Source organism: Camelus ferus, chromosome 1, assembly GCF_009834535.1.
Source record: "Camelus ferus isolate YT-003-E chromosome 1, BCGSAC_Cfer_1.0, whole genome shotgun sequence".
Taxonomy (NCBI): Eukaryota; Metazoa; Chordata; class Mammalia; order Artiodactyla; family Camelidae; genus Camelus; species Camelus ferus.
Window position 1 is genome coordinate 107,686,119 of NC_045696.1, and position 14,175 is coordinate 107,700,293.

Consider the following 14,175-nt stretch of genomic DNA (forward strand, 5'->3'; position numbering starts at 1 on the left):
TGTCGAAAAGGCAGGGTAATGGCATGATTTTGCTAAAAAACCTTAACTTTTTCTTTGTTGTTTTCCATTCAACTTTGAAAGTCTCTTAGCGCCTCACTTGTGTTTCTATTCATATTAGAATCATGCTATGAGTTACTTTGATGGATAAGAGAGACAATTCTCATTTGAACTCAACAGGGAAGAGGCAGTGTTAGAAGTACTCAGATCCTGGGTTTTCATAAAGAATCTTTGCTCTGAGGATCTGCTTTTCTTCAAACCTGAAAGGATATCACTGTCAACTACTGCATAACTGAGCATTCTTGGAGGGTAGTTTGCCTTATGACCAGCACTCCCACTCCATTTCCTACAGGGTGGGTTCCTCCTTATTTGAGCAGCCTGCCTTGCTTCCCTGACCTTACCTTGTCAGTCCCTCCTGGCTGTGGTCTGTCTTTCCCTGCTGTAGGTTTATAAGTTGAATCAAGGTGGTAGCCTCACATAATATAAAAATGCTGCTTCAAGAGAACTTCATGTGACAAATTTTAGCTACCAGAAATCATTAAAATTTGCATCCTGTAGAATTCCCAGGAGGCATGTTTATGCAAGTGTTCATGTGCCAGTAACAGAGTGCAAGTGAAGGTTTGGCCCAGGGTATGCTGACTCCCAGTTTCCTCAGAACGGACTGAGAAAAATGTGTTCTACCTTTCTTTGTTCTACTCTGGAGAGCTCTGGGCCATCAGGCCAGCATCATTTTTGTCCCTTAGGGGACTGAGTGTCCAGCAAGGAGCACTTGTAAGTTGGGCAGCAGCTGGATACAGAGGTCTGAGAAGGGCTCTTGTTTGGCGGGGATTTGGGGAATGAAGCTGATAATTTAAGCACCTGTAGGGGAGGAAAAATTTTCGTCAACTGTCCTAGGGTCCCTGATCAGGTCTAAAAATTAAACTGACAAAGACAGATTAATAGGGGAAAAGCATATAAATTTTATTAAATTTTTACATGTACCTGGGAGCCTTCACAAAAGAATGAAGAAGTGACCAGAGCAGGAAGCTTTATTCCTTTTAGATGAAGAACAGTATTTGTGGAGAAATGACAAGAGAAAGTGATTTGGACTGGGACTAGTCCAGGTAGGGCTAGGTCGTCCTCATCTTCCTTAACTAGGAAGATAAGGGTTTAACAGGGTCTGTCTGCAGGTTCCTCTGGTGCCATCTCTGGGCTGGTAAGAGTCTCCAGCAAAAGGAGAATTTATTCCCCACCCTTAGGCAGAAAAGAGGAAGCTTTTTCTGCATTACTGCTTAATTACCTTCATCTCAAAATAGGTTTTAATCTCAGAGAGGCATATTTTGGGATATCATGTTCTGATTGTCTTCACACCTAACAACAGCCAGCTTCAGCCACAGCCAGCTTCTCGTCAGTACTTGGGGGTCTCCCACCTACTGCTGTTTCTGCAAAGGCAGGTCCTTTGATGATGATCTCACCCTTGGCCCTGGAATAAACCCAGCTAACTCCCCCTCCATGGCGATTAGGCCAGCCACCTCTGGCCTTCTTAGCATAGGATTGATCAGCTAAATTCATCATCTGCTGCCACAAAATGAATAATAGTACCCTCTCTTAGTCCCCAGATGCAGATCTCTTGGTTAGGCCAGCCGAAATTAGAAGATTTAAACCGGAAGGACAGAACAGGAATGAACTACATGAAAGTGAGGACTGGAGTGAGGCATGCCGTGTAAGTGTTGCATCAGCCGTCACAGGGGTGTGGTGGCTTTGTGATGCTGGTCATTGTGTGTAATGACTTGAGTTTTGATGTTCAGTCTTAAACAAGAAGAGTTAAAATCCTAATTCAGGGTCTGCTCTGCAGTGTAGAATAGGAATGGAGGGCATGGGCTCTTGAGGCTTTCAGCATTTAAATCCTAGTGCCACCCTTGCCAGCTGTGCGGCTTTGGGTAAGCCTCTCTGCCTCCGGGTCCTCATGTGTAAATTTGGGTAATAATAGTTCCCATGAGTTAGTTTTGCGGGAATTGACTCACAGCTAAATTAATGTTAACTACCGTTTTTACATTTAAATTATACTTCCTTCTGATGATTTGAGATGAAATCTTGAGTGAACCAAATGAATGAGCCTTAACTACCTTAGAGTTCAGTATCATAATTTGTGTAGTCTGTAGATTGTAATTGGAAGGTGTGCTTTCATTGGTTAGAAGACCCAATGTAAGAGCCAGGACTCCAAATTCTATGAGTCTATGAACAGATTCTATGAACAGATTTCTGAATGTGCTTCTTCCTTAACAGTCGGGGCCTAATGGAGGAGGATGCTGAGCCCATCTTTGAAGATGTAATGATGTCATCCCGGAGCCAGTTAGAAGATATGAATGAAGAATTTGAAGACACAATGGTTATTGATCTGGTAAGAAAATTCAATACATTTTTCTTTTGTTAAAATATGTGATGGTGTTGGTGTAAGACTATACTCCTGTTTTCAGAACCCTGTAAGAGGAAGAGGAGAGAACAGTGACCAACAGTGGGCAGGGCCAGTGCTGGGCTTGTGGGCATTTGGATGAGCTTGTTTCTCCTAGCTTGCTTTCAAGGCAGTCAGGTTTTGAATTCTGGAATAACAGGAACTGGTTCCGTCTTACTACCTTCATGAAGAACAGCTTACACTAGATTTGTCTGTCAGCACAGCATGTGCATCTGTCTTTTGTCTTTGTCTGACAGTACCACACCGTGCTCCAATGTAGCAGCCAAATACAGAATATGAACATTATTTGTTCAGTGTGAAAAGACAGGTTTGAAATAAGGAAATCTGAATGTGGATTAAGTGTAGGAGATATTAAGAAATTATTAGCTTTGTCAGGAACATATGATGGTTATTTATTTTAAGTTTCCATCTGTTAAGAGATACATGTTGAAGTAGTCAGAGGTGAAATGACATGGAGAAGAGAAAACAGGAGATTCAGTGAAACAAGACTGGCCTAATGTTTGACAGTTGGTGAAGCTGGATGATGGGTGCACGGGAGTGGATTATACTGCTTTCTCTAACGTGTTCGTTTGCTAGCACTGCCATAACAAATACCGCTGACTGGGCGGCTTAAACAGAATTTTATTTTCTGACAGCTCTGAAGGCTAGAAGTCTGAGATCAAGGTGTCTGGAAGATTGCTTTCATTCTGAGACCTCTCTCCTTGGCTTGTAGATCGCCATCTTCTCCCTTTGTCTTCACATGATCTTTCCTCTGTGCGTGTCTCCTTATGAGAACATAGATCATGTGGGAATGGAACCCACTCATATGATCTCCTTTTACCTTCATCACCTCTTTAAATAAGGCCCTACCTCTAAATACAGTTACATTCTGTGGTCTAGGGGTTAGGACATCCACATATTAATTTGAGGGGACATAGTTTAGCCCATAACATTCTGCCTTGTATGTTTTGAGTTTTCCATAATGAAAAGCTTTGGTAAGAAATGTAAATGAGATCACATCACTCCAATCTGCAACCTCCCTATCAGCTTTCTATTTACCTGCTTTGGGGAATTTAGTGAAGTTTTGTCCCCTAGTATTTGATCAGTCTTACAATTATTCCATGATTGAAAGGAATGTTCTTCATTTATAGGCCCAAAAATAATTTATATGCATTTACACATTCAGTTCATTATAATTTGAAAGCCGTTTTTGGTCTAGGTGATAATTAGAAGTCAAACATCATTTTTTTTTAAATGTTTGCTTCTTTAAAAGCTGTAGTCTTTTCCTTTCAAAATTGACCCTTAACAGTTCTTTATGATACCATTAGAAATATTAGCTGACCATTACAGTTCATTGTCTTAATGCATCTCAGGAAAAAATTAAGTAACTGGCTTCTCTTTCCAGCCCCCATCAAGAAATCGGCGAGAGAGAGCTGAGCTGAGGCCAGATTTCTTTGATTCTGCAGCTATCATAGAAGACGATTCAGTAAATATTAAATTATTACTACTTTTTATTATGGTTTCTAGGTCTTGTTTATGTATGGAGTTAATAATTGTGTTTCAATTTTGTTCTAGGGATTTGGAATGCCTATGTTCTGAAATCTGAAGAAAACTTACAAATCTGGAACTCTATTATTTAGAGCTAGAGGCCTATATACTGTGATAGCTTGTATGGGGAAAAAAAACACTTTTGATGTGATCTGGTTTGTTTTTTAATCAAATGATTGAGGTCAATCCCTTTTTGCAGTGACAGAAGAGGAGCATGTAAATTACCCAAGGGAATGTTGGTGAATGTCACCTCAGAAAGACTGACCTGAAAAATCATTTGTGTCCTATTATTGGACTTACCCAATACAGATGTGTGTGTTTTTCTGGAGGGAGGAAGAAATTTTAAATTTTTAAAACAACTGTCAAGATAAACACTGTTATACACCTGTTTTATGAAAACTCAGCATTGAGTAAAAAAAAAATATTTTTAACTTTATTTTCCTGTTGTACAATTTAAAACCGTTTTAACATTTTGCCTTTTTATGTTTTAAAAGCTAACCATTTTTATTAAACCTATGAGTCAGCAGCTCATCCTAATTGCCGACGAGTGTTTTGGAGCTCACTGGATTTGGTTGACCTTGTGGGATACAGAAATACGGAGGAGCAGAATATTGACAAGCTAAGATGAAACTGACAGTGCATCTCTGCCAAAAACCACACACCCTCTGTGGATATGGATATGAATTCCCAGATTTTATATACTCTTGAATAAAAAGGTTTATTTTTATTTATAAGGGGGCATAAAATAAGAAATGTCCATGCAGCCATTTTTCCAACAGATGCTGTACACCATTCATTTTATATAGAATAGGGAGATTCAAATACAGTACATTTTCTATTGGTATTTGTTCTGTGCATTTTTAGCAACTTCTACCAGCAAATAAAGTATTCTCAGTAAAACAAAAATGGTTCTCAAGTTATCAGTTTGCTGTTTTTACCACTTATTTCATGCCCTGCCAAATTCAAGTTACATGGACTTCCATTTTTTAAAAAGATAATCTTGAAGAACTCCTTCACCATTGAAAAGTAATTTTAAGTGTAACATAACTGTGTCTATTTCCCATGCACTTAATACCTTTATGCACTAATTTTGTGAATTCAGTTTACCAATTATAGAAGTATGTGCTGCATAGAAGTCTGTGCTTAGAGGGTGAAGTTCTTAAGCTTACCTTGAAATACAGCTGCATTTCAGTGTTAAACGTGCATATTAAGAATAATTCTTTGGGGGAGAGAAATTATGATGACTCTTCAGGACAGCCTTCAGTGGTTTAGAGTTACATTCTGCTTAGACTTTTCTGACTTGCTGCTACTACTGTTTTCAAAAGCCCACTTAGTTTCTTCCTTTGATTTTTAAAATAAGCCTCAATTTCCAAACCAATCCTTCCACAGCTGTTTCTGGGCTGGTTTTTAAAGTAGCTGCAACAGAATGATGAGGCTTTCCCTTTTTACCAAAAATTAAAAGCATTAAAAAAAAAAAAAATCCGTGCATCCAATGACTATCTTTATGTGGGGAAGCAAAATGGATTATTTTACTCGTCCTTTTAGTAAACAGACAAAACAAACTTTTCTCAACATTTGTACAGTTCTAAAAAAAAAAACGTTGGGTCACCAAAAATGTTTTATCTGCTAATTTAGCAATTCTTGGGCTCCAGTTGGGGGGGTGGGGGGGGTCTCGCTTTCTTCCAGAAATGTGGGTTTTTCACTAGAAGTGAAGGGGCAGGAAAGACTGGACTGTCTACCGCACCAGCCCTGCCCGCCTGTGGTTCTGGCCAGGGAGCAAGCCGGGACGGGCCCGGCACCTGCACAGCCTGATGCTTTGCTTGACAATTTCGTGTGGAAAACAGATGCTGACTTAGAATTGTAGACTACCATGCAACAGAAAAGGCGTGATATCTACTCCAATGGGTTTCCAGTTCAGTTTGAAGTCAATCGAATTTTTGTATTTTCAGTGTCTCCTTGATTGGTTTTGCTAGTAATTCTGTAAATTGTACATTTGCAATATGAGGTTTTTTTCCTTTTGTACAATTTGAAACTGATGCTTCACCTTTCCTTTAATAAACTATTCAAAAATCAGGCTCGTGGTAGTCATCCTGTTGTTCCTACAAGGCAAAGCTTCAAAGAGGTGACTTCTTGTCCTGCTGCAACAGAGTGATGAGGCATTCCCCTTTTACCAAAAACTGAGTTTGTTCTTTCAGATAACTTGTTAAATGATGGCAAAATTGCCGTGTCATTTATCAGTGAGGCTTTACCTTTTCAAGCGAGAAGACTTTTAAAACTAGCTCATCAGTTTTTTAACACTTGGATTTCCCTGGAGAGTGAGGGTGGTCAAGTTGGCTGTGGTCTAAGGGGAAGCGCTTGTGGGCTGAGTTTCGGAGGCGGCACTCAGGGAGCAGCAGCTGGGCCCCAGCCCCGCCTGAGTCCAGGCCCTGCGCTCACACATGGTCACTCCCAAGCAGTGCCCTTAGGGACCACTGGTACTCTGCTTGGCTGCGGAAGTGAGGGTTTCTCTTGACATTGCCGCCAGATGTCACTCTGAAAAAAACACCCTACACTTCATGGACCTGGCATGTTCTTTGCGCTGTGGGAATGAGATGGCCTAAGATGTCTGTGCAGGTGCGCTCTCCAGGCAGCCAAGGAGGGAAGGTGACGAGGATGGTCTCTGTGGCAGCTCATCTTGAAGGTAACATGCTTATGAGAGTGTGTGACTCCACCTCGGGATAAGCTTGCAAACCTCCTAGATGTGACTTGACTGTGACTCTGTTGGCCTTGCTCCCAGAAAAGGATCTACCAAACAAAGAACCGTGTCTTCATGGGATACAAAGGCTTAGTGGCCGCTCAGGCGCATCAGACCAAACTCAGGTAAGGTTCCATCCCTGCCCTCCTCAGTGCCTGGCCCTGTAGGGGTCTCTACCCAACGTCACTTTTTAAAGGACAGCTTTCTCCTCCCAAGGACACGTAAAGGAGGTGTTTCTGGTCACAAGGACAGTAGGAACATTGTCAGTACCAACCTACCACAGTGCCATGTTTTCCCAAATGTGCAGGCTTTGTGGACCCCACAGAGGCCCCAGCCTGAGGCTTTACCCATGAAGTGGCCACAGCTCCTGCTCGGAACGGTGGGGATCCTGCGCTGGCAGAGGAGGTGCAAGAGCGTGAGGACCAGTAGTTTCACTGGAAGAATAAAGCCACAGCCCTCCAGAAATCCTCTGGAACCAGAGGGACATAAAACACATCCGTCAAACAGGTGATGTCTGGATTGGTTCAACAACTCCATCAAGGGTATTGGGTGAGAGGCCTTCACAGGCATCGCTGGCTGGGCAAACCATATCTAAAGAACCCCTTCAAAAGGCATCAGTGCCTCCAGAGGCAGAGGAGTGGGCTGGGGAGACCAAGACACGGTCAGAAGAGAAGCTGGAAACAAGATGCAAACACAAGTCGTGGAAGGCTGCGTCGTGGGTGGGCTCCCGTTACTCCAGCAACTCAGAAGGACGACTGGCCGCCGTGCACAAGGTAGGAAACCTTCCCAGACCCAGCAGCTCCGCAGTCCCCAGTGGGGCGGACCACCACTTTTCCCCACTCCAACCCTTCAGGGTTCAGACACGCCTGTGGGGTGCAGATCACGGCTCTGCCACTCAGTAGCTTTGCGGCTCAGGGCGAATTAGTTTACTGACTAAAGGCAGGGACGGTTCCAGTAGGACACTCCCAGTGCCTCCTACCCTCACCTCAGTTCTCACCATGTTATCTGCTCTCAGTCTACAGACAGGCACTTGTCAGCGCTCCATTCAGTAAACCCAAGACCTTTTTCTTTGTCCTTCTAGGGCAAGGCCACCAGTTAGGAAAGGCATTCCTGAACAGCAGCCGGTGAGAAGACTTGCCACCATTCTCAAGGCATTCTGCCCTCCGCATGGCCTGGTCTGTTGACAGAGCTTCCAAGGTCTCGCAGCTTCATGTCTCCTTGGCCACCAGCTTTTCAGAGGCAACTTCTAGTACCATCTCCCCCGCAGGCTTCCAAAAGCCTCTTGCCCAAGTGCTTTACTGGGCTGTTTCCTGTACCTTATAGGAGGCCCAGCCATACACCCTTCTCAGCATCCAGATTTTACAACCTGGTAAGATACTTGTTAGACCCCTTCCTCAAAAAGCAGGGGAACCCCACAAGCTTGTGTGTACTTTTATTTTTGTATGGACTATAGCACACTCATCCCTAAAACAGCCAGATCCTAGGTTGGCACACCCCAGAAATTGGATTTGCCAGGCTATTTTAAGCTATTGAGCCTCGTGCTAACCAACCTGTGTGATTCTTCCTTAGCCAGGAGGCCTCTGAAAGCCCAGGAGTCTCCTTTTCCCAGTTTCCAATGGCTTGCAGTCTTACTGCTGGTGCCAAAAAGCAGTACCAGGAAACTCTGCCCCTAGGAACTCACCACCTAGTAAGAAGACAAAAATATACATAAGCCAAAAAATAGGAGGGGGGTGAGGAATGCACAATCAGGTGCTTAAAAAATAATTGTTATAAGCAGTCTGAGCTCGCAAGTTGAGATGCACTAACGGAGAACAGGCCTTGTGCATGAGCAGGTTGGAGCTGCTAGAGCAACACAGTGTCCCAAGGTGGAGGTGACAGGACTGGGCTCAGGAAACGCACTAGGCAAGCAAGGGAGGGGCAGACCAAAACCTGTGTGGACTGAAGACTGGAGAGCAGGGTACTAGCCACTGCAGGTGGCGGAGCAGAGGAATGCAACAAAATCTGTACCCATAGTCAGCCTACTAGCCACAGACGGCTTCCGGCTTAGAGGGAGGCCACAGAGACCAATGAGGGCACTGGTAACAGCACTCAGAGCCCAGCTAGAGTGGGAGGTTCCCATTCTCCAACTGGAGGGGGAAGAAAGATGCTCAAGAAAAATAACTCCAAGGGCATAAACCTGGCTACCAGGCATGGTGGGGTGGATGGTGGAAATGGGGAAAGAGGATGATAGTCACATACTAGCTAAGGTCAAGTTTAGCTTAAAATGATGCAGTATCGAAGCAGGGCTTACAGACCTTTGAAGCTAAGTGTCTGGAACAAGGGAAAGTCACCAGGGGTGGGAGGACCCAGGGCTCTCACCATAGAGAAAAGCACACCCCAGGGGGCACCCTGGAGCAACACCCCATGCTTCAGCCTTTATGCTGGAATCACTTAAAATCACCATTTCTAGTATAACTTCTAATGCTTTATACATACTCAAGGATGGGGGGAAACTGTAAAGTGGTCTACACATACAGGACTTTGAATCTTTCAAGTCGATAACATATCTACCCAAGTTACTAATCTAAATAATATGTACCTTCAGTTTAAAACCAGAACTGCAACAAAAGTCTTGAACTTTAGGTTTGTTGTTGATAAAGGTGTAGCAGCTCTGAAACTTGTATTTATTGTAGGACTGAGCAAATGAGTAAAACACAGCCGACCTCGAACAACGCAGGTTTGAACTGCACTTATAAGCAGATTTTCAGTAATGAATACAGTACTACACAATCTGCAGTGGGCTGAATCTGTGGGTGCAAAACCATGGATACAGAGGGACCACGTATAGGGAGGCCAACCATCAGTTTTACACAGTTCTTCAGCTGCTGGAGGGTGAGCGCCCCTAACCCCAATGTGGTTCAGAGGTCAAGAGTATATTGAAGATAATAGGAGCCCGTTTCATCCACATGGGAGAAGAAAGACCTAATTGTGGAATGAAAGGAAGGCAAAGAAGAACCTGTATATTGGACTGGAATTAAAAGTTTCAACTGAATTCATGATTCTTAAAATATATGTAATATACATACATATACATATTCCCCATGTACATATATATATATTCGTATAAATATATCCTAGTCTGCTAAAAATACCTAGAAGCAATGACACTCCAGTATTCATGTGGAAACCTGGTGCCAATGTTAGCTTCTAAGTGACATCTACTAAAAGAACTCTTATACAGAAATCACTGATTCTGGAGCAGGGCAAGGAAAATATAAGACGAGCCTGGTACATTATTCTTTGTCAAAAAATGGAAGTGCACAAGCAATTACTATGACATATCAAAAGGACTGAGGAACTAGCTTGAAGGAGCGCCCCTCTGGCCATATTAGGAAGTTTGGAGCATCAAAATCAATAATAATATATTTCTGAAGAACCCATGAGTCTACTTTTTCTTGGTTGAATGATAAAATATATTAATTCACTAAACAAACATTTATGAAACACGATGTACCAAGCACAGATTTCAGTTATGAATAATAATATACGATTCTCAATCTCAAGAACACCTTGGATTGGAGAATGAATGGGGCAGGGAGAAAAATGTAACAAACAAGTATGTGTGTTTGAAAACCTGATAGGGTGATAACATAATAAGAAAAATAAACTACTTCAGGAAAAATGTTTAAAACTGAACAAACATTTTGAGACTAAATTGTACTTAAAAAAAAAAAATAGGAGAGGGGGAGACGGAGAAGATGGCGGAGTAGAAGGACGCTCGCAGGTCACCCTCTCCCACAAATACACCAAGACCCACATCTACAGACCCACTCAGCCAACCAGAGCACCTGTGGAACTCCGACAGAACATCGCCCTCTTCAAAAGATAAAGACGCCAAAAATCTGGTAGGAGAAAAGGAAAAAAGAAAGAACAAAAGGCAAAGCAGCGCGGGACGGGTCCCGCGGGGAGGGAGCGGCAAAGGAGGACTGGCGCTCGCTCGCTGGGTCTCCCCTCTCCAACTGAGAGGCCAGCGGGACGGAGGGGGAGCCTCCGAGGCTCGGATCTGTACAGAGCAGCCCTTGACTAACAGAACTAAGTTAAACGGGCACAGAGCGTCCCCCCGACACCCAGCCTGAGACGCGGGGCAGCAGCCGCGGGCAGGGCCAGGCTGCACAAGCCGGGCGGAGGACGGAAGTGGCTGCACGGAGGCAGTCCCGGGGGAACGCAAGGGGCTGCGCGCCATGGCTGTGAGTACACAGGGCAGAACAACCTGGGCCCTCCATAAAACAGCAAGGTTGATGTGCTCTCGGGGGAAGGGTGCACACCCCCATCTCTGAAAACCCGCGGAAAGTTTTCGGGGGAAGAGAGGCGGGGCTCAGGCACAGCCGCCATATCCTCCTCGCTGAGCGCACAGGCGGGGGCGGGGGCGAAACCTGCATCCGCACCGAAGGGCTTAGCAGCCTCAAAGGCCAGACTGAGACTGGCCTGCAGCCCGGGGCAGATAGGATCCTTCCATCCTGGTCCCTCAGAGAACTTGCTCCACAAAGACAAACAAGGAGCTGGGTTTTGGCTCGGAGCAGGGACAGGGCTGTCCCTCGGTCTTCCCCGAGCCCACCCGCGGAGCGCCGACCAGGGCGGAGCGCGCAGCCGCACAGAGCAGCGGAGCTACCGGTGGCGCAGGTAGAGGGAGAGCGGCCCCCCCGCCTTTCGGGCAGGAACACAGCCCCTGACCGAGCTGCTGGGAGGGGGCACGACCCGCCCTCCTACCCGGCCAGTCTGCAACATCTGACTGCGGCATCCGGAGGGGCAGCGACCCGCCCGCCCACAGCAGAGGAGAGCTGCACCTGACCCAGTGTTAGGAGGAGGCGTGATCTGCTTGCCGACAGGTGCTGGGAGCAGCACAGAAGAGGGCGCCAACGGAGGGCCTCTGAAAACAGCAAGCTGAGCTTCCAAAACAGGACGAAGACAGAAAGACTTCACATTAAAAGCACACAGACTCCAGGAGAACACCGACAAAACCCCCCCCCCTTTTTTTTAAATCATTTTTACCTGTTCTACTTTCTATTACTCTCTTAATCTTTACTTCTTAATTCATTTCTATTTCTCTTGGGTTTTGATGTCCTGCTATTGATTAGACACAGGTTTCAAATATATCTATTCATCTCTCCCCCCCTTTTTTGTAAAGGTTTTAAAAGGACGTCTCAACCCAATTAATACTCTGCTTCAACTCACTCTTCTATTATTCATTATACACTGTTTTCAAACCCTCTTTCTCCCTTCTTTTAAAATTCTTTCTCTCTCTCTCATTTTTTTTTCTTTTTTTCCTAAGTTCTATTCCTAAATAGGCATCAGATAGATAAAATCCTTAAGGACCAAAATAAACAACTGATACTCCATAAACCACAGTGCCAAAGAGGTATGAGCAAGATGAAGAAGCAGAAAAACCTTTCCCAATTAAAAGAACAAGAAAAATCTCCTGAAAGAAAGATCAACGAAATAGACATCGATGGCCTACTAGATCAAGATTTCAAAAAAGGAGTGATCAAATTGCTGAAGGAATTAAAAGACATAGTGTTTAGAGATATAAAATATGTCAAAAATGAAACTGAAGCTATAAAGAAGAGCCAAGTAGAATGGGTAATAAACTCATTGACAGAGATGAGGAATGATCTAATAGCTGTGCAAAGCCGACTAGATAATGCAGAGGAACGAATTAGTGATCTAGAAGACAGGGCAATAGAAAGCACCCATTCAGAAGAACTACAAGATAAGCAAATAAAAAATAATGAAAATAGCATAAGGGACCTATGGGATAATATAAAGCGTCCCAATCTTCGCATAATAGGGGTCCCAGAAGGAGAAGAAAGATCAAAGGGGATTGAAAAGGTTTTTGAAGAAATCATGACTGAAAACTTCCCAAACTTAAACAAGGAATCAGATATCCAAGTACAGGAAGCTCAGAGGGTCCCAAACAGGAAGAACCCAAATAGACCCACACCAAGACATATCATAATCAAGATGGCCAGAGTCAAGGATAAAGAAATAATTCTAAAGGCAGCAAGAGAAAAGCAAAGAGTAAGTTACAAGGGAACCCCCATAAGGCTCTCAGCTGATTTCTCTACACAAACACTACAGGCCAGAAGGCAGTGGCAAGATATATTCAAAGCCCTGAATGAAAAAAAGATGCAGCCTAGGATCCTTTATCCAGCAAGGCTACCCTTGAGGATAGAAGGAGAAATAAAGAGTTTCACAGACAAAAAAAAGCTGCAGGAGTTTAGCAACACTAAACCCATGCTAAAAGAAATATTGAAAGGGCTATTCTAAATAGAAAAGCAGCAGGATGCTACAGAAATGAGAAACGCACAACTGGAAAGGTGATAACTCATGATTACAAATAAAGTAAACATGAAATTATAAAAGAAGACATACAAATCACTGAGAGTGGGAGAGGGAGGCAGGGAAATATAGAATATTTTTTTCTTTCTTTTTTAAATTTTTTTAACAGTAGGATGGGTTTGAGATCATGTTACTATCAGTTTAATAAAAACAGTTATAGTAATGGGTTGATAGATTTACAAAAAAGGGTAACCACAAGCCAAAAATTTACAAAGGAGTCACAAAAATTAAATAAAATCCATGATAATACAAAGGAAAATTACCAAACCACAAAAGGAAGAAGAAAGGAACAAAGAGGATATACCAATTCAACTGCAAAGATAAGTTCAAAATGGCAATAAACACACATCTATCATTAATTACTGTAAATGTTAATGGACTAAATGCTCCAGTCAAAAGACACAGAGTGGCAGACTGGATAATAAAGCAAGAACCTTCAATATGCTGCATACAAGAGACCCACTTTAGGGAGAAGGACACATATAGATTGAGAGTGAAAGGATGGAAAAGGATATTCCATGCAAATGGAAAAGCCAAAAAAGCAGGTGTTGCAGTACTGATTTCACACAAAATAGACTTTAAAACAAAGGCCATAAAGAAAGATAAAGAAGGACATTTTATAATGATTAAAGGAGTGATACAAGATGAGGATATTACACTCGTTAATATATATGCACCCAATATAGGAGCACCTAAGTACATACAAGAATTACTAACAGAGATAAAGGGGGATATTGATGGGAATACAATCATAGTTGGAGATTTTAACACTGCATTAACATCACTAGACAGATCTTCCAGACAGAAAATAAACAAGGCAACAGAGAAATTAAATACTACAATAGAAAAACTAGATTTGGTGGATATTTTCAGAGCATTACACCCCCAAAAAATAGGATATACATTCTTTTCAAGTGCACATGGAACATTTTCCAGGATCGATCATGTACTTGGGCACAAAAGAAACCTCAACAATTTTAAGAAGATAGAAATTATCTCAAGCATCTTTACTGACCACAATGCCATGAAACTGGAAATCAACAACAGAGAAACAAAGGAGAAAAAAAGGAAAGCATGGAGATTAAACAAT

General features: G+C 43.1%; 1 protein-coding gene and 1 long non-coding RNA gene across 2 annotated transcripts in view; one reads left to right on the forward strand and one right to left on the reverse strand.

Moving 5' to 3' along the window:
• STAG1 (stromal antigen 1) overlaps positions 1-5,477 on the forward strand; it is a 327,021-nt gene extending 321,544 nt beyond the window's left edge. The window contains exons 31-34 of the mRNA XM_032487978.1: positions 1,589-1,699; positions 2,263-2,377; positions 3,834-3,914; positions 4,004-5,477. Of these exons, the coding sequence (XP_032343869.1) occupies positions 1,589-1,699; positions 2,263-2,377; positions 3,834-3,914; positions 4,004-4,027 (331 nt within the window). The 3' untranslated portion in view covers positions 4,028-5,477. The remainder of the gene's footprint in view (positions 1-1,588; positions 1,700-2,262; positions 2,378-3,833; positions 3,915-4,003) is intronic.
• A 441-nt stretch (positions 5,478-5,918) lies between these two features.
• Positions 5,919-10,474, reverse strand: LOC116666027. The gene is made up of 2 exons (XR_004322883.1): positions 8,261-10,474; positions 5,919-7,384 (listed from the first exon to the last, which is right to left on the reverse strand). It is a non-coding gene; the product is annotated as an uncharacterized LOC116666027 (long non-coding RNA).
• Between the last annotated feature and the right edge of the window lie 3,701 nt (positions 10,475-14,175).